This window comes from Gracilinanus agilis, chromosome 1 (genome assembly GCF_016433145.1).
Source record: "Gracilinanus agilis isolate LMUSP501 chromosome 1, AgileGrace, whole genome shotgun sequence".
NCBI classification, from domain to species: Eukaryota; Metazoa; Chordata; class Mammalia; order Didelphimorphia; family Didelphidae; genus Gracilinanus; species Gracilinanus agilis.
The window spans coordinates 220,704,219-220,729,549 of record NC_058130.1 but is presented as its reverse complement, the minus strand read 5'-3'; the positions used below and the strand labels follow the sequence as shown (position 1 = coordinate 220,729,549).

General features: G+C 35.1%; 1 protein-coding gene and 1 pseudogene across 1 annotated transcript in view; both read left to right on the top strand.

The window, feature by feature from the left end:
* Window positions 1-636: 636 nt before the first annotated feature.
* Window positions 637-25,331, top strand: part of LOC123231196 (transmembrane protein 180-like) — a 37,001-nt gene continuing 12,306 nt past the window's right edge. The window contains exons 1-5 of the mRNA XM_044657449.1: window positions 637-786; window positions 3,753-4,484; window positions 13,156-13,310; window positions 19,433-19,516; window positions 20,996-21,139. Coding sequence (XP_044513384.1) covers window positions 637-786; window positions 3,753-4,484; window positions 13,156-13,310; window positions 19,433-19,516; window positions 20,996-21,139 — 1,265 coding nt within the window. The remainder of the gene's footprint in view (window positions 787-3,752; window positions 4,485-13,155; window positions 13,311-19,432; window positions 19,517-20,995; window positions 21,140-25,331) is intronic.
* On the top strand, window positions 15,691-16,308 carry LOC123232535 (annotated as a pseudogene).

The window sequence follows — 25,331 nt, the reverse complement described above, 5'->3', positions numbered from 1 at the left end:
AGTGTCTCCTCATGTTTCTTCTTTTGAGTTGTGCTTGTTCATAATTTTGCTCAGTTAATTAAAAAAAAATTAAATTCTTACCTTCTATTTTAGAATTGATACTAAGTCAGGGTTCCAAGGCAGAAGTACCATGAAGGTTAGGTAATTGCGGTTTAATGACTTGCCCAGGGTCACACAGCTAGGAAGTGTCTAAGGCCAAATATGAAGGCAGGACTTCCTATCTCTAGGTCTGGCTCTCTATCTGCTGAGCCACCTAGCTACCCCTACATTCACTTTTGATTTTTTTTTGTTTCCATTGTTATAGTCATTGTGAATATTGTTCTTTTGGCTCTACTTACTTCACTTTGCATTATTTCCTGTAGATCTTTCTGTGCTTCTCCATTCCGCTTTTTTTTGAGTAAAGACTTAACTAATCAGTTTCAATCTGTTGTAAGATCCCATACTAATTTTTTATTTAATAGTGTTTTGTACTGTCATTCAAAATTATTTGGTTTTATTTAACCATATATACTCAAGAGAATTAAATATACTGGAATCTAAGAGAATTTTGTTTTGAGATAGTTTTAGTAACTGCTGTAGAATGACTGTCTTTTTACTTTTGTTTATAATAAAGGGAAGAAGTCCTTTGCATGGAAAATGAAGCTTGTACGAATTCATGCCAATGCTCTGGCATATTCTATGACTACTCTGGGGAGTGGGATGTTGAGCACGGTCTTTAATTTTTACTACATGCAGCTTTTTTTGAAGCAATACAAGATTTCAGAAGCTGCCTTTCACCAGTCTCAGGTAAGAGAGTTCCTTTGCTTTTGGACAGAGCTGCTTCTCTTCCATAGCAATGAAATAAGTAATGGGACACATCCCTGAAACTGTAGGAGTTTATGTACATTAAGGAAAGCATTTTGGCATCCTTTAGCTATGAAATCATCAAGTTATCAAATGTTAATTTCTTAACTGCTAGTATAATGCAGTCTTTTAAAAAACTAATTACCCACTCTTGTAGGATGAATAAAAATGTTTACCAAGTGAATAGCTAATGTTTATTATACTTCAAACAGGAAGTTGGAATCACTTGATATAAACACACACATACACACACACATTTACAAATGATAACTCATCTATCTACCAGTAAGTCATCTAGAAATTTCATCTCACTGGTAATACATTGTCTGAAACCATAAATAAGAAAAAAAAGGTCTCCCACCAATGGAAATGACTCTTACAAAGTCTTTGTACTATAACCAAAAATTTCATTCTTTTAATACTCATAAGACCAAAAGTTATTCACCTAAATTCCATTAACTTGTTTTTAAAAAAATTTTAAACTGTTTCACCATAATTGGTTTCCATTATATTCTTGTATATCTTATCAGTTTAGAAACATTCTCCTGAGAAGGGGTTTTTACTATGACTCAAAAGAGGTTAAGAACCCTTGACTTAGAGCTATATTGACTCTTACTTAATATAAACTTAAAAAAAAAAAAGATTCAGGGCACAGTGTGGATAGAGTGACAGGTCTGGAGTCAAGAGAACCTGGGTTCAAATCTGGCTCAGACACTTCCTAGCTGTGGGACCCTGGGCAAGTCACTTAACCACAATTGCCTAGCCCTTACCACTCTTCTGCCTTAGAACTGATACTAAGACTTAAGGTAAGGGTTTAAAAAAAAAAGCTTGATTCTATAGCTTTCATGTAAGAGATAGATCGACTGGCAACCTAACTCAAGAGAGAAGGGGAAAAAATTAAGATTACATAGAACTATATTATTGCCCTGTATAGTATTAACAGATCTATGATAATGATGTTTAATAGTCAAGAAAAAGTTGAATTATGTTCAGTATATATTGTTTGACAGATAGTCTGGTATAGTGATTAGAGAGTTGGGCCTGAGTTCAAGTCCCACATGTGGAAAATACTAGCTCTGTGACCCTCAAGTCCCTTAAATTCTTAGTGCCATAGGCAATTAGTTTCAAGCACTTACTGTTCTTCATTATTTGGGAGGATTTTCTCACTGAAAATTTCCTTTGACAATGAGACATGTCATTACAGAAATTGGAACCCAAAAAATCTTTTGTGTAAGTTGAAGGGAAATATACAGTGAATTTTCATAAAAAAATGGATAAAATATCAGTGGATTGAGAGAGCCAGGTCTAGAGATGAGAAGTCCTGAGTTCAAATGTGGCCTCAGACACTTCCTAACTGTGTGTGACCCTGGGCAAGTCACTTAACCTCCATTGCCTAGCCCTTACCACTCTTCTGCCTTGGAAACAATGCATGGTATTGATTCTAAGACAGAAGGTAATGGTTTTTTTAAAAAAAAAAGTTGGATAAAATGAAAATTTTTGACACTTAGTAGAATATCACTTATATAAAGTTCATTTTCTGATTAGATTAGATAATTAAGGTGTTATTACATAAGGAAAAATAAGCAAATATTAACATACTGATTTCTTTTTTAGTGTTTCTTAAATATACATTTATGTTATTAATATATATATATACTTATATTTGTAAATTGTGTTGAAACTCTTACTAGCTATTAGATAGTCATCAGAAGATTAATAAAGTACGTGACAAAAAAAACCCTTAAAATTTAGAATGGCAGAAATTATCACAAGAGTTTTGCATTCATTTCTTTTTTTTTAAACCCTTACCTTCTGTATTAGAATCAATACCATATATTGGTTCCAAGACAGAAGAATGTTAAGGGCTAAACCATGGGGATTAAGTGACTTGCCCAGGGTCACACAGCTAGGAAGTGTTTGAGTCCAGATTTGAACCCAGGACCCCTATCTCTAGGCCTGGCTCATTAGCCACTGACCACCCAGCTGCCCCACTTTATTTCTGATGATAGTATCTATTTGTTTGTAGGAAGTAAAGATTGGTATCTTTTTTTCTTGGTGGAGTTATACAAGAACAAACCACTTTGTTGTTAATGCCTTATATCAATATGAATCTAAAAGGAATCTTACAGTTTTTACATGCATGCCCCCTGCTGGTTTGATCAGTTTTAGAGTTAACTTTGATTATTGGAATTGTAGTTATAGAAACCTTAGGGATCATCTGGCCCAGCCTGTCCCTGTTACAGATGAGGAAACTGAGTGAAAAAGTTCTGTTTCTCATCCAAGGACACACAGCTAATGTCAGATCTGGGATTAGAACCCAGGTCTTTTGGCTTTTGGTTGAGTGATCTTTCTACTAAAATGTCTTTTAGAGTTCATTATTTCCCAGAGCCTGGATAGAAATGTTGTTTTAGTCATTTTCAGTCATATCTGACTCTTCATGACCTTTTTTGGGATTTTCTTGGCAAACATACAGGAATGGTTTGCCATTTCCTTCTCCAGCTCTTTTTTTTTTACAGTTGAGGCAACTGAGGCAAACAGGATTGTGACTTACCCACAGTCACAGCTAGTAAGTGTCAGAGGTCAGATTTGAACTTGCATCTTCCTGACTAGGCCCAGCACTCTATCTGATGCACTACCTGGCTACCCCAGTAGAAATAGCCTGGCCCAAATCACAGAGGTAATTACTAGAAAAAAACTTTTACCTTACTGAGAAATGCATAAGACATCCAAGACTCCTTGTACTCTAGGTAATACTTCAGTGACCCAGCTATCTATTCCAGGGCATATCTTCTGTGCTACTGAGACATGGTCCAAATAATAAATAATTATAAATAAAAAATTGGGGGGCTACTTTTAGCTTTATTCTACATTGGTTGGACAATCTTACATATCCTCTTTTTCTCTTCCAGGTAATTTTTATGATCTGGAACGCTTTTAATGACCCTCTTTTTGGATACATTCAAGACAACTCCAAGGCATCTTATTGTTCTGGACGTCAGACTGCTATCTTGTATGGTGCCCCTTTCTATGCACTGGCTTTCCTCCTTCCTTGGTTCCCTTGGAAACAATACCATGAAGGTGACTGGCTCAGCGGGCTCCACCTTGTGGTGTCCTTATGTGCGTTTGATGGCATGCTGACTTTTGTACAACTAGCCCAGTGTGCGCTATTTGCAGAGATTTCCACTCGACATGAGAGTCGACTTCAACTTATCAAATATAACCAAGTGGCCTCTCTAGTGGGATCGACCAGCATACTTTTCTGTGGCCTTATCTCTGATAACATGGAAAATTTACCTTATTTCCAGGCTTTTTCCATTGTCATTGCTGTTCTTGCTACTGCCTGCCTTTTTTATACTGGCATTTACAGTATGAGTCACTATGAACTTAAAAGAAGCCCTGGAGAAAGCACTGACTCAGAAAGTGAATCGGAACTCTCCTGGTCCTCAGTTATCTTGTTGACCAAACAAATCCTAACCCAGAAAAATTTTCTGCTTTTCTTGTCAATGAATTTCTTCCAAGTTTTCCATTTAACTTTCTTCAACAACTTCATGATGATCTTTGCAGATAACCTCATTCCCAAAGATGCTTTTTCTTCTTCCATGAGGAGTATCATGTATGGGGCAGGGTTTATTTGTCCACAGGTATGTAATAGTGTTTTTAATCTTTCCAATAGGGATGAAAAAAGATTAAACTCTTTGCTGGTTATAAAATCAGCATTGCCCATTGTAAAGAGACCAGAGAAAGGAGGAAATAAAACAAATGCAAGTAAATCTCTGATGCTCGTAATTGTTATACAAACTAATATGAGTCTTTTAAGTATGAAGCATAATTGATGCTAGCATATTGAGAAACATACACAGAGACCCATATATAAGTAGAAATACATTTGTTCCTTTATGCATCCATATATATGGTCTATGGTTACCCTATCCCATATTTGGGGCAGGCAGGTGAAGAAGCACCAAACCATGATGGCATCATGAAGAATCAGAGAATCTTCAGAGAGTTCCTTATTTTTTGTTGTAAGATGGGGTCATCTGAAACAAAGTACTACTTTTTACCAGGTCATGTTACATATATTAAGCATTTATTAGGTATTGCTCAAGTCTTGTAGTGGTAGTGTTGCCTTCTCCTATAAAAATTAATCTCCTTTGTTCCTAGAAATTTCTGTATGTGAGAGTTTTCAGTCATATACCCTTTACCCAATCCAGGCAATAGGAGTTAGGCAGGCAAGGAGATCTAAAGCTTAAATAAGACCTCACTCTCCCAGAACTTGTCTTGGTATCTAGATATAGACCTAGAAGGGACTAAAGAAAATAAATCATCCAGTTCGACTCCCTTGTTTTATGGATGAGGAAACAGGTTTAGAGAAAATAACAAATTACACTTATGCACAGCTACACAAGAATAATGGCAGTCAGGATTCAAACCCAAGTCTGCTTACTACAAATCCAGGGCTCATTCCATTGTTCCATGCAGTTTAGAAGAGATTAGGATATAAATACATAGCTATAATATTCAGTGTTTCATAATTCATAATAAATGAATTAGGTACAAAACAAAGTACTATGTGAAATCTGAGGGGAATAGCCATTACAGGGTTTTCCTTGAAAAATATTTAAGGAGGGGGAGAACACTTAGACCTGGGGAAATAAGAAAAGACTTGTAGTGGGAAATGGCACCTGAGTTAAACCTTGAAGGAAGCTAAGGACTTTAAAAATCAGAAGTGAAGTTGGACTAGGTGTCTGGGACAATTTAATATTGACTTATCACTATTGAAAAAAAAACAATTTTTATTCACTTAATTAAGCAGATTTAATCTTGCTTTTACAATTACTATAAGAATATATTTGGTTTGCCATAATTACTGATACATTGATTATTATTGTATGTGATAACTGTTAGCCATCACATTACTAAAGAAATTATGAGACCTAATTATGTTAATTTGAGAACAGTTTATGTTTATATAGATTTATCATATACAATCAGATTTGAGACAGATATTAGAAAAAAGGGGAAATTACTATGAGGAAAAGGGGGAGGCAAAGGAAGATGGGAAAAGATTGGAAAAACCCAATGAGAACAAAACAAGATGTGATTAGAAGATCATAGACTGAAATCTGCAAGGGACATTAGATGTCAGATATTTCATCTCAAAGTCATCAAGCATTAAAAGTACCTGCTAAATAAGCTAAGATAAAAATTTAGGTAAAATTGTATGGAATTTAATAATATATTAAAGGCGAAAAAACACATTCACAATGACAGGAGGGTCTGAGTGGAGGCCAGAAGGCCTAAAAACTTATTGCATTAGACTAGGTAGTTTAAAATAAATGTCTATATTATAATGATAATATTGGGAATAGACAAGAGGGAATACATGTAAAAGGTATTATAGAAGAAGAATCAGCAAGGCATGGTAACTGATTGAATAAAAGAGGGGAAAATTAGCAATAACATTAGGTTTTTTAATGTGATGGTCCAGTAATCTTGGCTTAATGTTTAACATGGAAACTTCTCTAGAGTTTTCTCTGAAATTTTGGCAGACATATAGAAGTAGTTAAGCAATTTCCTCAATATAGATTCTGATTAGCATTTAAGATTCCTAAGTATATCCTTAGTTAAAAGAGGTTTTTGTCCAAGGGATCTTGGTCCAGTTTTCAGGGTAAGGAGAACTCATTAATTTTTTTTAAAGTATCTACGAAAAAATCTGCACTAATAAAGCTTGTTTGTCTGTATAAGCTACATACAACTAAAAGTTTGTCATGACACAGATAACATGAATATTCTAGTTTTATAACAAGGTTTTCTATCATAGTAAAACTAAATAAAATCTCCTCCATCAAGAATTTTCAAGGTTTTCCTATAGCTGAGAATTTATCTCCTTTAAATATGAAAAACCTTATTTTAGCAACAATTTTAGATGCAAATTTTTCTAAGGCATATAATGGACTTCTCCACTTTGTTAAATTGAATATCATTTAACTACTTTATGTCTCAACTCCCTCATCTGTACAATGAGAGAGCTAGCCTAGATTATCTCAAAGGACTCTTCATTCCTTCAAATTTAAAATCTAATGAAAATATCTCTTGGCATAATCTAACATTCTCTTACTCAAAGTCATCATTAGGAACATTACCCCTAATGTGATCTGTTGAAGTGTGACTAGTTTGCCTTTGCCTAAATGGCCTCAGATGTTTGAGTTTATTTGTTTTTAAAAAGCATCCCTCTTTGCCATTAAGCTGTTAGCTGTCACTTTTCAGTCCTTTTAGGGCACCTAACTAGAACACTTTGCTGGTTCTAATGTCCCTTGGCCTTGCAGATAACCAAGCTTGTTAGAATTGTATATAAAATCAGAGTAAGTAGGCCCCAAATAAAGACTCATGCTATGAATAGAACACTTTAGTTTATATGTAAAATAACACTGCCTCTTTGAAGATTTTTTTCATAAAGAAAAATTAAGAATGAAAAGGTCAGGAAGTATCTTTGTTGAAAGGAAGAAATATATATTAGTTATCAGAGACTATAGGGTATTGCTGCTTTTGGGGGATGAATATTTTGGTAGCTAATATGATTTGAAAATACTTTGCTTTAAAACAAACTACTAAAACATACACATGTATGAAAAGCATAGTTTTCAGATGTGATTTGGACAATTTCAGAGAGAAAATGATCCATGGTATGTCTCTGAGTACTTGAATCTCACTTGTGTAGGAACTGTTTAATGGTATGAAGAATGTACTTTACATAACATTAAAGCCTAAATACTTTACTCGCAGGACAATTCCTTTTTTGGAACTTCTCCAATCTCCTTTCATATTAGAAGATCTAAATTCTCAGAAAGAGATCATCACTGCTTCCCAGTTACACTCAAACCCTTTTGGTCTCAGGAGTATTCTGTTGAGGGGAAATGGAATTTCCCTACCCCCACTCTAAATCTTGAGTCCCTATCTGATATATCTTCTAGCTCTACTACCAGCTATTCTAAATAATCACACTTTTAAAAATCTTAAACATAACTGTTTACTTGATAAGGCAAAATAAATAATAGTATTATGTTTACTAATATATTAAAGTAAATACATAAATGATAAAATATGTCACGGTACACAGTTAAACACCATTCTTTTACCAATGCACTCAATAGACCATAGCAAAGAATGGCCACACGCTTAAAGGAACCTGACAGTGAGACACACGAAAGGGAAAACTCCTGTGCTTAGGGCAGCTCAGAGCTCTAGATTGCAGGTTTCAATATTATCGGCCTTTTCAGGTTGGAGAAGTAAGTGTAACCCAGAGAACAGCAAGGTGTCTCACAGGCCTAGGTGAGATACTAAGTCACTTAGTTAAATTTTTTTAATCAAATATTTTTCCAATTACATGTAAAAATAATTTTTAACATTTTTAAAAGTTTTGAGTTCCAAATTTCCTCTCTCCCTTCCCTCTCCTCCTTGATTGGGAAGGCAGGCAATTGATTATAGGTTAAACATGGGCAGTCATGCAAAACATTCACATATTAGTCATGTTGTGGGGGAAAAAATGTCCAGATATTATAACACCCATCAGATGAGGTCATCCCATTTATCCCTGTTGCATAGACTTGGACTAAAATAAAGTATTTGTTTCTGAAAGAGCTGTAACAGCTTTAACATACTTTGTTTTCTGCACTTTTAAGTGTTAACAACTCATGTTAAATAAAACACAAAGGGGAAAGAAATATCATGAATTTGGGGGGCACTAGAATGAGAAATACATTATTATAATTTTAAACCTTCTGTCATAGTATCATTTCTAAGACAGAAGAATGGTGAGGTCTAGACAATCAGGGTTAAGTGACTTGCCCAGGATCACACAGCTTGGGAAGTGTTTGAGGTCAGATTTGAATCCAGGTCTTTCTTACTCCTGGTCTGGTGCTCTTTCCACTAATATTGCTATTTAGTTGCTCTGAGTAATACATTATCAGACTGAGACATTGTAGAAATTTGTTTGACTTATACATAGTTGTTTTTATTTATATATATATATATATATATATTCATTCATTCATTTATTTATTTGTTTGTTTGTTTGTTTGTTTCGAAGTTTTCCCTTTTTTTCCCCCAATGGTGAGAGGGGTACAAGGAAGAGGATAGGGTTACTTTAAAGGAAAAAGAAAAAAAAAAAAGAAAAACTCTTAAATAAAAGAGGCTCATTGAAGCTTTTTTTTTTTTTTTTTTTTTTTTTTTAGAAGACTATAGGAAGGCCAGAAGGAAACCTATACGAACTGGAGAGCTTTGAAAGTTATATATTGAAGTTTTAATAAACTTATTAGAAGGAAAAGGAACCTTTATAAAATAGAAACTCATAGTCTCATGTGTAATCTTTTATTATTCTACCTTGCATATACAAATGTTTATTTTATTTAGTGTTAAGTTCAGATTTTAAAACTTTTCAGGGAAACTTAAATCCAAATTCTAGTCTATAGTGTACTCTCAAATCTCATCAAAATATTGAATTGAGTTGCTTTAAATTGATTTTCAAATATAAACAGTTTGTTTTTCAGTTTGAGTTTGGAAGTAATGCTTCCTCAGTTACAGCAAGAGAGGATAATAATCCTGGATTTTATTCAATTATTTGTTTAAAGTATTTTAACAATAACTCCAGTAGAATAAAGAAAGTACATTGTTTACTGGACCTCTGGATTTTAATTTTCTTCAGATGATTTTTCACTAATGGCAAATAATACTGAATGAAGTGAATGAGTAAAAAGAAGAAAAAACCAATAGTAATTTTATATATCCATTTCTCTACTTATGTCAAACCAACTAAATTCAGCAAACATCCACTAAGTAATTTCTGTAAGCATAGCACTGTCCTCCCCACCTCTCAACTTTATTTAGTCATCAGTGATAGGTTTGCCAGCCCTGTGATGGGGACAGGATGTCCTCAAGTGCCCATTCAATAAACAAAAAACCCAAGAGCTCCAATCCTCAATTTGTGCAAGGTAAACAGTGTTTCAAGGAAAGAATACTTTTTTCACATTTTTGTTAACAGTTTTCGTTGTGATCTGAAAATATTTCTTTTGGTATATTAAACTTAATTTTACATTATGAATCCCCCCCTGCATTGTGTATTTTATCATATGTAAATGATGCAAGATGATCTAAACCTCATTTTAAAGAATAAGGTTATACATTACTATAATATTAGCATAAGAATGACTATAATTGGGTCAAGAAATTTCATATTGAAGTAGAACTCGAAGAAGTACCTAGAATTACATGGATCAATGACTCATTGTTTCAAACATTCCCAAAAAAGAGCTATTATTCCTTAAAAGAAGAGAAGTCAGACTTGGAAATAAAACAGAAAAATCTTCATGTAGAATAATTAATATTTTAATTATAGAAATTGAGACTTTCAGTTCAATTGAGCCTATATAAAAAGAAAGATTGGAGGCTATGGTAGGAAGCATCATAAAGAAAAGTTGAATTGGAGTCATGAAGTAATGCTTACATCCCCATTTGTTTTCTTTGAATTTAGGAATTATATTTCTCTAATTTACAAAAGCGTCTTGTAAATAGTAGGTATTTAATGTTTTTTTAAACCCTTAACTTCTGTGTATTGGCTCCTTGGTGGAAGAATGGTAAGGGTGGGCAATGGGGGTCAAGTGATTTGCCCAGGGTCACACAGCTGGGAAGTGTCTGAGGCTGGATTTGAACCTAGGACCTCCCGTCTCTAGGCCTGACTCTCAATCCACTGAGCTACCCAGCTGCCCCCAAGTATTTAATATTTTTAAATGGCATTCTGAAAACTAGTGATGTTATCAGAGATGGATTATGAAATATACCCTTCAATTTTCATTTATGAATTTTGACTTTAGATTTGCATCAAACCATGGATATTACCATTCCTCTGACTTTTTTTAAGCTGTAGGTTCATTTGCATGGTTGATTATATCCCATAGGAATTTTCATGTTTACATATAAATTAAAATGATAGGGCATCATTTTCAGGTTTTCATAAATAATCTCATTAGTTGGTGGATATATTCATTCTTTGGTAGCTTTTTTTGGAGGATTGTTATGCATTGCAAGGCATTTCTCATGGAGCAGAAAGAACCTGAGGGTGTCCTAAAAAAACCCTGCCCTTTATGTCCTGAGTCTGCCACTTATTATTTGTATGCCTTTGGGCAAATCACTTAATTCCTCAGCTCTCAGTTTCTTCATTTGTAAAAAAATGAGAGAATAAAAAACTAGAAAAAGAACAAATTAAAAATCCTCAGTTAAACACCAAATTAGAAGTCCTGAAAATCCAAGGAAAGATAAATAAGGTGGAAAGTAAGAAAGCCATTGAACTGCTAATAAATAAGAAAAGAAACTTTTTATTTTTAAAAATCAATAAAATAGATACACCATTGGTCAATTTGTTTTTTTTTTCTTTAAAGAAGAATATAAATCCAGTTAAATCAGTAACTACCTCATACCTCCCCCTCCAAGATCAGGGAAGTCATACTTTCACCTACTCTTTTACATTTGGGCTGTTGTGATTATCAAATGGGAGAAATGACATATGTAAAACACTTTGCCTATGGACCAGCTACAAAAATGGCCATTTTATTATAGCAATTGTCGACAGCAGTTGTTGTTAACATATGCTTTCAGCTTTTAGCCATAGATATGTTAAAATATAGCAATTTTATCGGACTGAAAATTCTCACTTGAAAAAATGTTGTCAAAATTATAAAACAGGATGATTTCAGAAAGAACTGGAAAGACCTACTTGAACTGATGCAGAGTGAAATAAGCAGAATCAGGAGATCATCATACATTGCAATTCTGTGGAATGATCAAATGTGATAGACTTTGCTACTAACAGCAATACAATGATCTAGGACAATTCTGAGGACTTGTGGAAAAGAATGCTATCCACCTCCAGAGAAAAAACTGTTGGAGTAGAAATGCAGTTGAAAATATATGATTTATGTTATAAATATCCTGGAGTTATGAGGAGCTGAAGCTAAGTGTGAGTGAGTGATACCTAAGTGTAACAATTAAGTTGAGATAGTGAAACACAAAGGACCTCACAGATTTAGTTGTAATGGTTCTGCTAAACTCAATTTCAGAATAACAGTGTCCCAGACTGGCCAGCTAAAGTAAAGAATCTATGGTTGGAATTGTACAGACACTTCTAAATGACTAATTTGGCCTAATAAGGATATCGCTAGAGTTTGACTGAGGATTATGTTCTGCTATGGCTGATGTTATTCTCCTTTCCCTCAAATGTCCCAGGGATATGACCACTAAGCCTTAAGATAAAGTTGACACAAGTCTAGGTAAGCTCAAAAATTTAATGTTATCAGGCTTAGGAGGTAGCAGGGTATTAACTGGGGAAGGAGGGAAGCAGGAGATTCCGAATCTAAGCTAATGTTGAAAGATGGTACTTGCAGTAGAGGTAATTAGGCTTGTCAATTATCAATTGCTGATAGTCAGCTGCCAGCCTGGCAGGGCCAGACGGAATTCAACCAAAATCAGGTTTTTTAGCTGAGAGATAATGTTGCTTGTTCTTGGAGTGTGAATCAGGAACAGGTATTTGGTATAAAGGTATCGCAGGATCTGAGACTATAAATTGGTTAGTGCAGGTTGTTGGTAATTCAAGTTGGCCTTTGGTCTACCCAAACCAAACCCAAACCTCCCACTCCCAAAACCTCAATCTCCAGATTGAGATGAGATTTCAGTTCAAATCCTTCCTTATATACCTGAGCTACTAACTGTCTTGGCACATGGCATCTCCTGCCAGTCTCAGCTCATTCCATGTTCTAAACAGACAGCTATCCATCATCTTGCTCTTCATGTTGATTTGCAAAATATTACATTTATCACTTGTTTATTTGGGTATATGTTTGGGGGAGATTATTAACTTGCAAAAATGAATAATATGGAAATGTTTTGTGTGATAATACAAATATAACCTAGATTGAATTGCTTGTTGGCTCTGGGAGGCAGGAGGGAGAAAAGGAGGGTAACAATATGGATCATATAATTTTGGAAACCTTATGTGGAAATTTGTTATTAAATTTAAAAATGTAAATTATAAAGCACCATGTGAGAATTATTGCCTGTGGGCAATAATTTAATTTATAATTAACCTTAATCAGTGATTAAATCTATATGTTTAATATACAAATAGATATAATTAATAATTGTAGTTAATGATAATTAAATGAGAATTATTATCTCATTTACCACAAATGATCATTATGAACCTTTGATTAAGTAGAAGTAATGAGTAGCCTTTCCTAACCCAATGCCATTCTTTTTCTGTTTCAGTTTCTTGTGCTTATTAGCCACTCCTGGCTTAAGAAGTTTGGTTACTATAAGGTCATTTTATTTTCCTTCTATATAGAAGGAGCAGCTGCAGCTGTAATGTTCATCCTGGGACAAGAGCACTATTACATTTTGGCATTTTATCTCACAGCTAGCATGTAAGTATATATGTTCCTGATCCTAAATCCATAAATGTTTGTCAATAAAGAAAGGAAAAATTGTGAAAATTGCATTGGTTCTTCTCATTCACCCTTTCCAAGGTAAAAAAAGTCCTTTGACTTGAGTCTTTTTGTATGTATTTACATATGAGGTTAGTTTGCCTCTTGGTCAAACTATCAGAAGCTGATTTGTGCAAAGATAGGACAGATTGAATTATATATTTTTCCTTTTGACTTTTCCTTGCTAAATGCTCAAAGGCAAGGCTCTTTACATATTATTGAAGTAAACTAATTCCTCTCCCTTCCTTTCTTTACCCTCCTCCCCCTTTTCAGTAAAAATTTGAATTTTTATGCTGCCTCAGGTCCATTTTGCCACTAACTCTCTTACAAATTAATTCATACTAAGGAGTTATTGACACATTTTCATTTTAAAGATAACACTTAGACAGGATAATGAGTAACTCAAATTGATCTTTGATGGTGAAGTTTGGATTAGATTCCCTTCAAATCATACCATATTTTTTGGCTTCCTATTTTATTTGTCTATGAGATTAGGGATTGTTTTCATCATAAATAATTTCCGTAGGTTGTTAAAATTAAATTTATTTATAATTAATAATTATTGGCACTTCTGTTAGAAATTTATTTTACTTAGACTTTTGCATTTTTCTTTTCCTTTTCATAGTTGATTTTATTTTCCCCTTCTAGTATATTACTTGTCCTGTTCATGCCAAAATAAAAGTTTCGGATATGTTTCTGTGGCATATTGTATTAAATAGTGCTTATACTAGCAACGTGAACCAAATTTAATAAACTGGTAATTTAGCAAAAAGAAAATGTGAGGAATTTTTTTCCTATCCAAAAGAAAGATAATTATTCTTTTTTTTCTTAGAGAGTATCTTCTCAGGGCTACAATGTTTTCTGTTGAAAATTATACCTATTGTCTATTCAGTTAGGGCATTTGGGTAGTTTTATTTCTGTAATTTTGGTGCTGGAACATTCGTTATGGCACAATTTTGTAGTTGCCTCATAGATTTCTCTGGTTTGTACTCCTATGTCAGGAAACCCAGAGAACATCAATATCTGTTTCATTATACTTCCTCAGCTTAAAACTGCTCTTAACACAGACATTAAATATAGAAAATATTTCATTTGCACAACAAAAAATAGAGAGACTTTTAACTGATCATGTAAACACTCAAGAAAATCTTTTGTTCTGTTCTCATAGTCATCTATATAATCCTTCTTACTTTTACCATTTGTGCTCTGGTTCACTCAGCACCCTTCCCTGAGCAGACGCACATTGTTCCCATGACTCACAGAATCAGAAAAAAGTAAGGTCTGGATTAATTTCTTCAAGCCATAGCTCTTTGTTTTGCTATTCCTCATTTCTGATTTTTCCTTTTATCCCTGGTCCCGTAGTTTCCTGCAGTTATCTCTTTTCTTTTTCAACCATCTAATGCTAGCTTAGATTTTTTTTTTCATATAAAGATCTCATTTCCAAAATACAAAAGGAACTCATTCAAATTTTTAAGAATAAAAGTCAATTACCAGTGGCTAAATGGCCTAATGTATAGTTCTCAAGAGAAGAAACCCTGGCTACATACAGCTATATGAAAAAATACTCCAAATTACTACTAATTAGAGAAATACAAGTTAAAGCATTTCTGAGATTCTACTTCCTCCCACCGATCAGAGTGGCAAAGATGACAAAAATGGAAAATTATAAATATTGGAGGGCCCTGGAAAAACAGACACATTGATATACTGTTGGTGAACCTGTGGCTGAGTATAACCATTCTGGAAAGCAGTTTGGAATTATCCATAAAAAGTCACTAACAGCACATGCCCTTTGACCAGGTATACCACTGCTAGGTCTCTATCTCTCAAAGAGCAAAGAAATGGGAAATGGTCTTATTTATGTATTTATGTATTCATGTATCTGCATGCATGTATACATACGTTCATCTATATGTGTATACATGTACGCATGTGTATACATATACATAGCAGTCCTTTTTGAGGTAGCAAAAATTAGACTCTTAAGGGGATGCCCCTTAATTGAGGAAAAGCTGAATAAATTGTGGTTCATGAATATGATGGAGTCCTAATGTGCTATAAGATCTAGAGAGTTTAAAAGAAGCATCAAAAGACAGATACAGAGTAAAATAAGCAAGACCAGGAAACAAATTATATGATAACATCAGTATTATAAAAAACAATAAATTTTGTTTAATTAAGAATGAAGAGCACTTTCTCTCTTGACTTCTCTCAGGCATACACAGACTTCCTTATTCACAAGCACACATATGTACACCTTGTCTCTCCTGGGTATGAGGGGCATGTGATCACTGTGCAAAGGCCAGGTTGCAGAGGCAGGATGCAGAACCAGCCAAAGGAGTATCTCTACTAACCATTGCTGTTTGACAATTTGGGCTTGGGCAAGACCAGTATCACCAAGCACTATGTGCTTCAGAACTTCCACTGCCAGGCCACCATTGAAGGCAGACCTCATTGAAAGTGCTCCAGTGGGACCCAGAAACTGTGATGCGTTTGTAGCTCTGGGACATTGTGGGCCAAGAGAAATTTGGAAACATTACAAGGGTCTATTACTAAGAAGCCATGGGAGCATTTATGGTCTTTGATGTCTCCAGGCCAGCCATTTTCAAGCAACAACAGTGGAAAAGTGACTTGGATGTCAAATTAACTCTCCCTAATGGCAAATCAGTGTCAGCAGTTCTATTAGCCAACAAGTAGCAGCCAAGGGAAGGATGTGGTCCTCAACAGTAGACTCAAGGTGGACCAGTTCTGCAAGGAAAATGGAATTGTCAGATGGTTTGAAACATTAGCAAAGGAAAATATAAACATCAATAAAGCTTCCAGGTGGCTAGTAAAGCATATGCTTGCCCATGAGAATAACTTGATGAAGTTCCTGGAACCTGACATTGTGAAACCACATCTTCCTTCCCCCCAAATCTCCAGCTGCTCCAAGACCTAAGCTGTACATTAATTAAAAAATTATTTATGGGAATCTCTCAAGGTTGATTCCGTGACTATATCAGCTATGAGTGGATTTTTTTTTCTTTTGAATGTCAGGATAGAGAAATATATGCTTTCTGTGCAAAGATTTGCCCCTCCTTCAAGAGAGAAAAAGCCACTGACCCTTTTTAGAAATCACCAGTGCAGTGTTTCTAAGTTTCAGAAAATTGTCTGTGACAAAATCCCACCTCTTTTTTTTCCCCAATTATTTATTTATTTATTTATTTGGAGTGTTTTCCCATGGTTATGTGATTCATGGTCCCCCCCCCCCCCATCAAACCATGTGATCAATCATATGTTTTTCTTTTGAATTTTTACTCCCACAGTTCTTCCTCTGGACATGGATAGCATTCTTTCTCATAAGTTCCTCTGGATCGTCCTGGGTCATTGTATTGCTACTAATAGAAAAGTCTATTACATTTGATTGTGCCACTGTGTATCAGTCTCTGTGTACAGTGTTCTCCTGGTTCTTTTTTTAAATTCTTATTTAATTAATGAATATTTTTCCATGGTTTCATGATTCATGTTCTCTCTCTTCCTTCTCCCAGAGCCAATAAGCAATTCCAATGGGTTTTACATGTGTTATTGTTCAAAACCTATTTCCATATTATTACTATTCGTAATAGAGTGATCTAAAATTTAGAGTCTACATCCTGAATCATATCCCCATTGAACCATGTGATCAATCATATGTTTTTCTTCTGCATTTCTAATCCCACAGTTCTATCTCTGGATGTGGATAATGTTCTTTCTTCTAAGTCCCTCAGAATTGTCCTGGATCATTGTATGCTTTTAGTAGAGAAGTCTATTATATTCGATTGTGCCACAATGTATCAGTCTCTGTGTACAATGTTCTCCTTTTGCTCTGCATTAATTCCAAGAGGTCATTCCAGTTCACATGGAATTCCTCCAGTTCATTATTCCTTTCAGCACAATATTCCATCACCATCAGGTACCACAATTTGTTCAACCATTCAGAGGGCAGGCAGTCTTTTAAAGCCCTTTGGGCATAATTCCAAATTGCCCTCCAGAATGGTTGGACCAATTCACAACTCCACTAGTAGTGTATTAGTGTCCCAATTTTGCCACATCTCCTCCAACATTTATTACTTTCCTTTGCTGCCATATTGGCCAAGCGCTAGGTATAAGGTGCCTCAGAGCTATTTTAATTTGCATTTCTCTAATCAGGAGGGATTTAACACATTTTTCCACATGCTTATTGTTAGTTTTGATTTCTTCATCTGAGAACTGCCTATTCGTGTCCCTTGACCAATTGTTGATTGGGGAATGGCTTGATTTTTTTGTAAATTTGACTTAGTTCCTTATACATTTTAGAAATTAAACCTTTGTTAGAGAGTTTTGTTATAAAGATTTTTTCCCCAGTTTGTTGCTTTCCTTCAAATTTTGGTTACATTGGTTTTGTTTGTACAAAACCTTTTTAATTTTATATAATCAAAATCATTCATTTTACATTTTATAATGTTCTCTACTTCTTGCTTGGTCTTAAATTCCTTTCTTTCCCACAGCTTTGTTCACCAAATTGATTAATGATTTCATTCTCTATATTTAAGTCATTTACCCATTTTGAATTTATCTTGGTATAGGGTCAAAATCCCACCTCTTGTTGGTCATAACAGTCCATTGAATTAGAAGATGTTCAGGGTCATAGCCCCCTGGTTCTTTGCCTTTTGTAGGCAGGTAAAGAAAATACAAGACAGTTATTGATTGTCCAGTAGACCTTTAAAGTGGTGACAATCTGCTGTTCAGAAATAGCCTCTCTCCAAAGAGGAATAAGGTCAGCCAATGAAAGCATTTGTTTTGCTTAACTGTGCATATTTGTTACAAGGAATTTGTTTTTCTTTTCTCTTTTTTCAGTAGGTAAGAGGGAGAGAAAATAGATTTGTTATTTTTTTTTAAATAGAGGTGAGAGTGATGCTTTATAGAATGTTGTCAGTACTTTCAGATGAGGTCTGAAAGTGTTTATATTGTGTTAGTTGTCTCAGTTATCCCCATTTGACTCTTAATGACCCCATTTGGGGTTTTCATGACAAAGATACTAAAGTTGTTTGCCATTTCCATTTCTAGTTCATTTTATAGATGAAGAAACTGAGGCCATTAGGGTGAAGTGACTTTCCCAGAGTCACATAGCTAAGGGTCCAAGGCCGGATTTGGATTCAGGTCTTCCTGTGACCATAGGCCTTGTGGCCTCACTGCCCAGTACTTAACTGTTTTACTTTGTTATAAGACACTTCTCATGGAGTTGGGGGAGGGGGTCATCTATAAATGCTTATAATGTAAAAATAAAACATTAATAACACTTTTAAAAAGAATAAAGTCTCCATCTAACACAAGTAGCTTACCTCTAGGGGTGCAAGATCATCAATGTAGACCTCTCCATGTCTATGGGGCCGCCTATGTCTGTCTGAACCAACAACTTTTTTTTTAAGACCAGATTTTTTCCAATTCTGTGTAAAAACAATTAACATTTGTTTTTTTTAAATTTTGAGTTCTAAATTCTCTCCCTCCTCCCTTCCTTGAGACAGCAAGCAATTGCATCTAATCATACATGTGCAGTGTGCAAAATATCTCCATATTAGCTATATTATGAAAGAAAACAGACAAAAAAAGAAAAGAAAAATAAAGTAAAAAAAATATGCTTCAATCTGTCTTCAGCTTCCATCAGTTTTTTCTCTGGAGGCAGATTTTTTATCATAAGTCCTCCAGAATTGTCTTGGATCATTGTATTGCTGAGAATTGCTAAGTCATTTGTGCAGTATTGCTGTTGCTATGTACAATGTTCTCTAGGTTCTTGAGCCAACAACTTCCGCTGGCCACATCTGTGTCTGAATCTTTGTGACCTAAGTGATCTCCCTTATTCAGGAGCAGTTTCCTTCTTGCAGATTTGCCCAGAAATCTTCTGTTTATGATATAGAAAAATGTTAACTAACTCCTCCTACTGTCCTTCTACATCTTTTTTTTAAAACCAAATACTAGCTTTTACATGAATTGTTTATTAAAATTAAATAAATAAAACCCTCTACAATTCCAATAACCATTTTCATGTATATATTTTCTTTTTCTAGGGTAGTAGTTCAAGCCTCATTTAGTTTGTTCAATCTACCCCTGGCTGACATCATTGATGCGGATGTAGTTAAATTCAACCGGAAGTAAGTTCTTTTATGATAACGACTGTAAAAATCAACATGTGAAGACCAGGGCTATAAAATTCACCACGTTTCAGTTATATTTTCATCTACAAATTAACTTCTGTCATATATTTAGAACTTGGAAAACTCAGATCATCTAATGCAGCCTCATCAATTGACAGGTGGAGATACTGAGGCTCAGTAAGGTTTAAATGACAAATCATGGTAGAAGCAGAAGAGTCTATTTGTAGACACAGAATCTCCTTGGAGGAGATCATGAAGTGGTTATTTCTTTTTTTCAAAACTTACCATTATTCTTTTTTTAAATAATATTTCCCCCCCAATTACATGTAAAAACAATTTTAAATATTCTTTTTTTTAATTGTAGAGTTCCAAATTCTCTCCCTCCCTTACTCTCTAAAACACAGTAAATAATCTGATATAAATTTTACATGTGCAATCATGTAAAAACATTTTTTCCATATTAATCATTTTATGGAAGAGATCTTAACTAAAAAAAAGGAAGTGAAATATAGTATGCTTTGATCTGTATTCAGATTCCATCAGTTCTTTCTCTGGAGGCAGATTGTATTTTTCATCACAAGTAAGTTAATATTAGTCTTAAAAGTTGTCACTGAGAAAACTCATAGGACCAGGAAAAGAAAAAAATGTTGTCACTGGTAGTTTTCTCCCCTTTACTGAAGTGATCTTATAATTTTTAAAGGAGTAGGGGAAGAGGGGATCAAATTACAGTCAATACTAAGAAAGATATTTCTTAGAAACTTTGATATCATTACCTTCTAGTACATGTCTGATAAAAAACTCAAATTTACTTTTTCTGTAAAGAAGAGATTGAACTTTTGCTCCATGAAACCTCACGAACAAAATTCAAAGTCCATGTTTGTTGCTGTTTTCTTGCCTACCAAGGCATTTTAGAAATTAATGAGAAAAAAAAATTTTTTTTTGGCCTGCTGCAAAAAGGCCATCCTCCATTCAGATTTGCTTTAAAGTTTCAGATGATTCCTTTACATTTCCAGTGTGTCATATTGTTTTAGTTTGGAGAGAAATAGGTTGCTTTGAAATACAGAGTATATACATTCTTATTTGATTTCTTTTGTAACAAAGGAAGCCACACTCACCATTCAGTCAATCAGGGCTTTTTATTGGCAAGGGTACTCAACAGGAATACATGTCCTTTCTTTGTCCTTATGTATGGCTCTCAAATTCCTGAAGATTTCAGACCTGGCTCTCTATCCACTGAACTACCCAGCTGTCCCTCAGACATGTTTTTGTCATTACTATAAAGAATCTACTTAAGAGTCAATTCATTTTGAGCACTTAAGGGGAGTATATAAAATAATCATCCTTTGGGTTGTTTTTTTTTTCTGATTTTATTTCTGTTTTTAAACAGTGCTTCCATTTCAGGTCACATACATGAGTGAAGAGATGTCTGCACTGGTAGATTACAAAATGGATTTATTCTGCTCTTATCCATTACAGATCACCCCTTTCTTCGATGGTTTTTGGGACCAATGCTTTGTTTACCAAACCTGCCCAGTCCTTAGCACCAATGGTTATAGTCACTGTGTTAAACCAGTTTGGATATGAGCAGCTAAACAAGACAGCCTTGCAAGTTGATCCCAGGTAAAGGAAAGAACAAAAATCTCATAATGATGAAACAGTGAGACAGTTGTGTGTATTTGTTTTCAATTCAATAGACATTTATGGGAGGGAGGCTTAGTGGCTAGAGAGCCACTTCAGAATCAGGATGACCTGGGTCCAAATCCTACGTGACCTATTTGATTGTGACTCTAAGCTGTAGGAGAGTCCTGCTGGGGCATTCATTGGTAGAGGGAAATTTCCCCACCCAAGTTCATTTCATCAATAAAATCATGAGTCTAACCCCTCCCCTTCCCCCAAAATACACCAGGCATTGTGCTAAATGCTGAGAATGCCCAGATCAAAACAAGACAGGAGATTTCATGAGGTCTGGGGAAGGAATGGGGGGGTGGTATTCCTGACTATCGTCATTCGTCAGTTTTGTGGTTGAGAGTGAGAAGGGGTGGTGGAAGAATGTATACTTCTCCATGTTAAAACAACAACAGGGAAAATGCTTTTTTCAAAAAACCTTTACCTTCTACTTGATACTAAGTATCAGTTCCAAGTCAGAAGAGCAGTAAAGGCTAGACAGTGGGGGTAAAGTGACTTGCCTAGAATCTCACAGAAGTATCTGAGGTCAAATTTGAACTCAAGACCATCTGTTTCTAGGCCTGGCCCCTAGGAAAAATGTTTTGATAGTTGCTTTTACATGGGGAAGTTAGGAATTCTGTAACACTAATTGCCCCAAGTGCTGGATGAGAGAGAGTCATGGGGTCTCCAAATATGAATTGCAGGGGCAGAGGAAGCTCATGAAATCCCACCTCTGCATTAGAGCACTTTCATGAATTCATTCATTTAACAAGTGTTTATTAAGCCCTGCTGTATTCCAAGGACAAAGCAAGGCACTGGCCACATTAGGGTAAAAAATGCTAGCTCTCACCTTCAAATAATTTACGTTCTTTTGATGGCAAACAATACATACCTAGTAGATGGAAGGATTGTAGCAGTAGGAATCAGGATAGGCTTACTGTAGGAGATGAGACCCAAGCTGAACCTTAATAAAGAAAGCCATTTTATGAAGTAGAGATGGTGAGGGAAGGCATTCTACTTATAGTAAATATTTGTCGTTTTGCCTTGTGTTGCCTGCTCAGAGTCTTGGAGACTGGAGGATAGTATGCCATGTACAAAAAGCAGTGATTACGGGGCAGCTGGGTGGCTCAGTGGATTGAGAGTCAGGCCTAGAGACGGGAGGTCCTAGGTTCAAATCTGGTCTCAGACACTTTCCAGCTGTGTGACCCTGGGCAAGTCACTTGACCCCCATTGCCCACCCTTACCATTCTTCCACCTAGAAGCCAATACACAGAAGTTAAGGCTTTAAAAAAAAAAGAAGTAGTGATTAGGTGAGAATAGTGCATGAAGAAATAGAATGTACAGCAAGTCTGAAAGGTTTGTCAGAGGCAGATTCTGAAAAGTTGGAAAAGCCCAATTGGATTTTCTTTTTAATGGTAGGGGCAAGAGAGGGCAACTGGAATTTCTTGAACTGAACAATGACATGGTCAAATTTATGCTTTAGGAGCATCAATTTGGGGGCAACTAGGTGACTGAGTGGATAGAGAGCTAAGGCTGAAAACTTTTGAGAGTGTTTCCAGTGTCATGGCCTCCTCATAGTAGCTCCTTCTACCTAATGTCCTCCTTTTCTGTGTTTTATTTTCCCTTACATATACCCAGCTTCTTAAATAAAAGCCCTTTACTTCCTGGGGAAAAAAGGCTTGGAGGTTCTGGGTTCAAATGTGACCTAGACAATTCCTAGATGTGAGACCCTGGGCAAGTCACTTAACCCCTGTTGCCTAGTCCTTACTGCTCTTCTGCCTTAGAACTGATATTTAGTATCAATTCTAAGACAGAAGGCAAGGGTTTTTAAAAAAGAAAAAGGAAGATCAATTGGCAGCTATGTGTAGAAAAGGGATAGATCATTTAGAAGGCTGCTACAGTCATCCTTGGGAGGAGTGATAAGGGCCTGAACCAGGGTAGTTAGCTTTCCTTGGAAGCAGAAAAACTAAAGACTATTGATAGTTCAAGAGATATATTAACAAATTAATGAACTGGTCTCAAGATATATAATCATTTTTAGAGATATAATCATCCAAGTATATTGTTTAGCAAATGTTCAAAAAGAATGCGATGACAGAAGGTTTTTCCTAAAGATGATGAAATTTAGAGGGCACTGATAGGCTTGTTACTTCATAAGCAGGTAGAAACAACTGAACCCAACTATCAGGGAGTTAGCAAGAATGATTATTATAGGAAGGTAGCAAATGATACACTTTTCTATCCCCCTTTCCCCATCCCTACTCTGCTGACACCCTCAGCAGCTGCCTCAAGGTATCTTAGGGTATCCTGCACAACAACCAGTTGAATCAATTTTTAAAAGTTCATTTTAGGGGACTTTTTCTGCTTCTTCCCCTTGTTGAGTTTGGGGTTTTTTTGAGGGGGAAATGGTTAAGTCCTTGCCATAATTGAAAGTTTATTGTTCTGTCATTTTTACCCAGTGATAATTTAATATTTGGTTTACAATGGTCTAGATCAGTGATGGGCAAATTATAGCCCGCGGGCCAGATGTGGCCCTTTTTCATAGTCTTTCAGTCATTAATAGGGCTTAGTATCACAAAAAATACAAGAATTTTATAAAATGTATCAGTTATTTTTTAATAAATTATATTGGCCCACCTAAAGTTTTTTTTTCCCTTTCCTTTGGCCCCCTCTTTAAAAAGTTTGCCCATCACTGGCCTAGATAGATTTTTTTTTGTACTTTCTTTTTTAAAATTTTATTCTCATTTTATTTATTTATTATTTTCCCATGATTATATGATTCATGATTTTTGCCCCCTTTTGCCTCCCCATCCCAGAACTGACAAGCAGTTCCACTGAGTTATACATGTATCACTGTTCAAAACCCATTTCCATATTATTTATCTTTGTAATAGAGTAATCTTTTAAAACCCAAACCCCAAATCATATCCCAATAGAAACAAGTGATAAATCATATGATTTTCTTCTGCGTTTCTCCTCCCACAGTTCTTTCCCTTGATGTAGAAAGCATTCTTTCTCATAATTCCCTCAGGCTTGTCCTGGATCATTGCATTGCTATTCTATATAAAGTCTGTTACATTTGATCATTCCACAGTGTTTCGGTCTCTGTGTACAGTGTTCTTCTGGTTCTGCTCATTTCACTCCATATCAGTTCATGGAGGTCTTTCTAGTTCATATAGAAATCAAGTAGTTCATCATTCCTTTCAGCACAATAGTATTTCATCACCATCACATACCACAATTCATTCAGCCACCTCCCAATAGAGGAACACACCCTCATTTTCCAATTTTTTTGCCACTACAAAGAGCACAGCTATGAATATTTTTGTACAACCCTTTTTTATTTAGATAGATAGTTTCTGAAAATGATCCAGTATGATTTCCATAAAGTCCTTTAAAATCCTCCATAGTAAAAATTAGTTAGCAAAATATACAAATTTTTGTTTTTAACTACATTAGCTGTATTCCTTTAACATGAGTAGGGAGGCATGACCAAACCATACAAAAAACAGAGCTCTTTTTAAGATAATGTAAAAACCATTCTTAACTCAGGGCTGTTCAAAACTAGGCAATGGACTGAATCTGCCCGTAGGCTATAGTTTGCTGACCACTGCCCTAATGGAATGACTTCAGTTATGTATAGCCTAGCTGTTTTCATATCTATAGCCTACTAAAAATCACATTAAAAATTCAGTTTAAGGTAAATTCCTTTGTACCAAAAGACTACAAACTATTATTTAATCATATGATAGAAAAACCCTTAGTGTGTTGCCCCTTTGTTCAACAAATCATTTCTGATTAGTAACTACTTGTAATGTAGATGTTAAACATTACAGTAGTTTGAGGAAGCAAGATCATTTTAGGTATATGAAATATATTTAATATGGAATACTGGAACTGCATATTTTTATCCTGGCCCAATTGATGTTGCTTCTTGATATATGTTGGAATGGGGGGGAAGAAATTAAGATCAGCATTTTTAAGTACCACAAATTAATATATGTTGAATACATTAGAGTATATTTAGTGGATATGCAACTTAAATAAAATAGAGTACTTTCATCAGAGAATAAATTTATATGAAAACTTAATCTGTTGTTTAAGGATTCGCTCAAACAAAAATCACATGTGTAGTACCTTTTCTTTT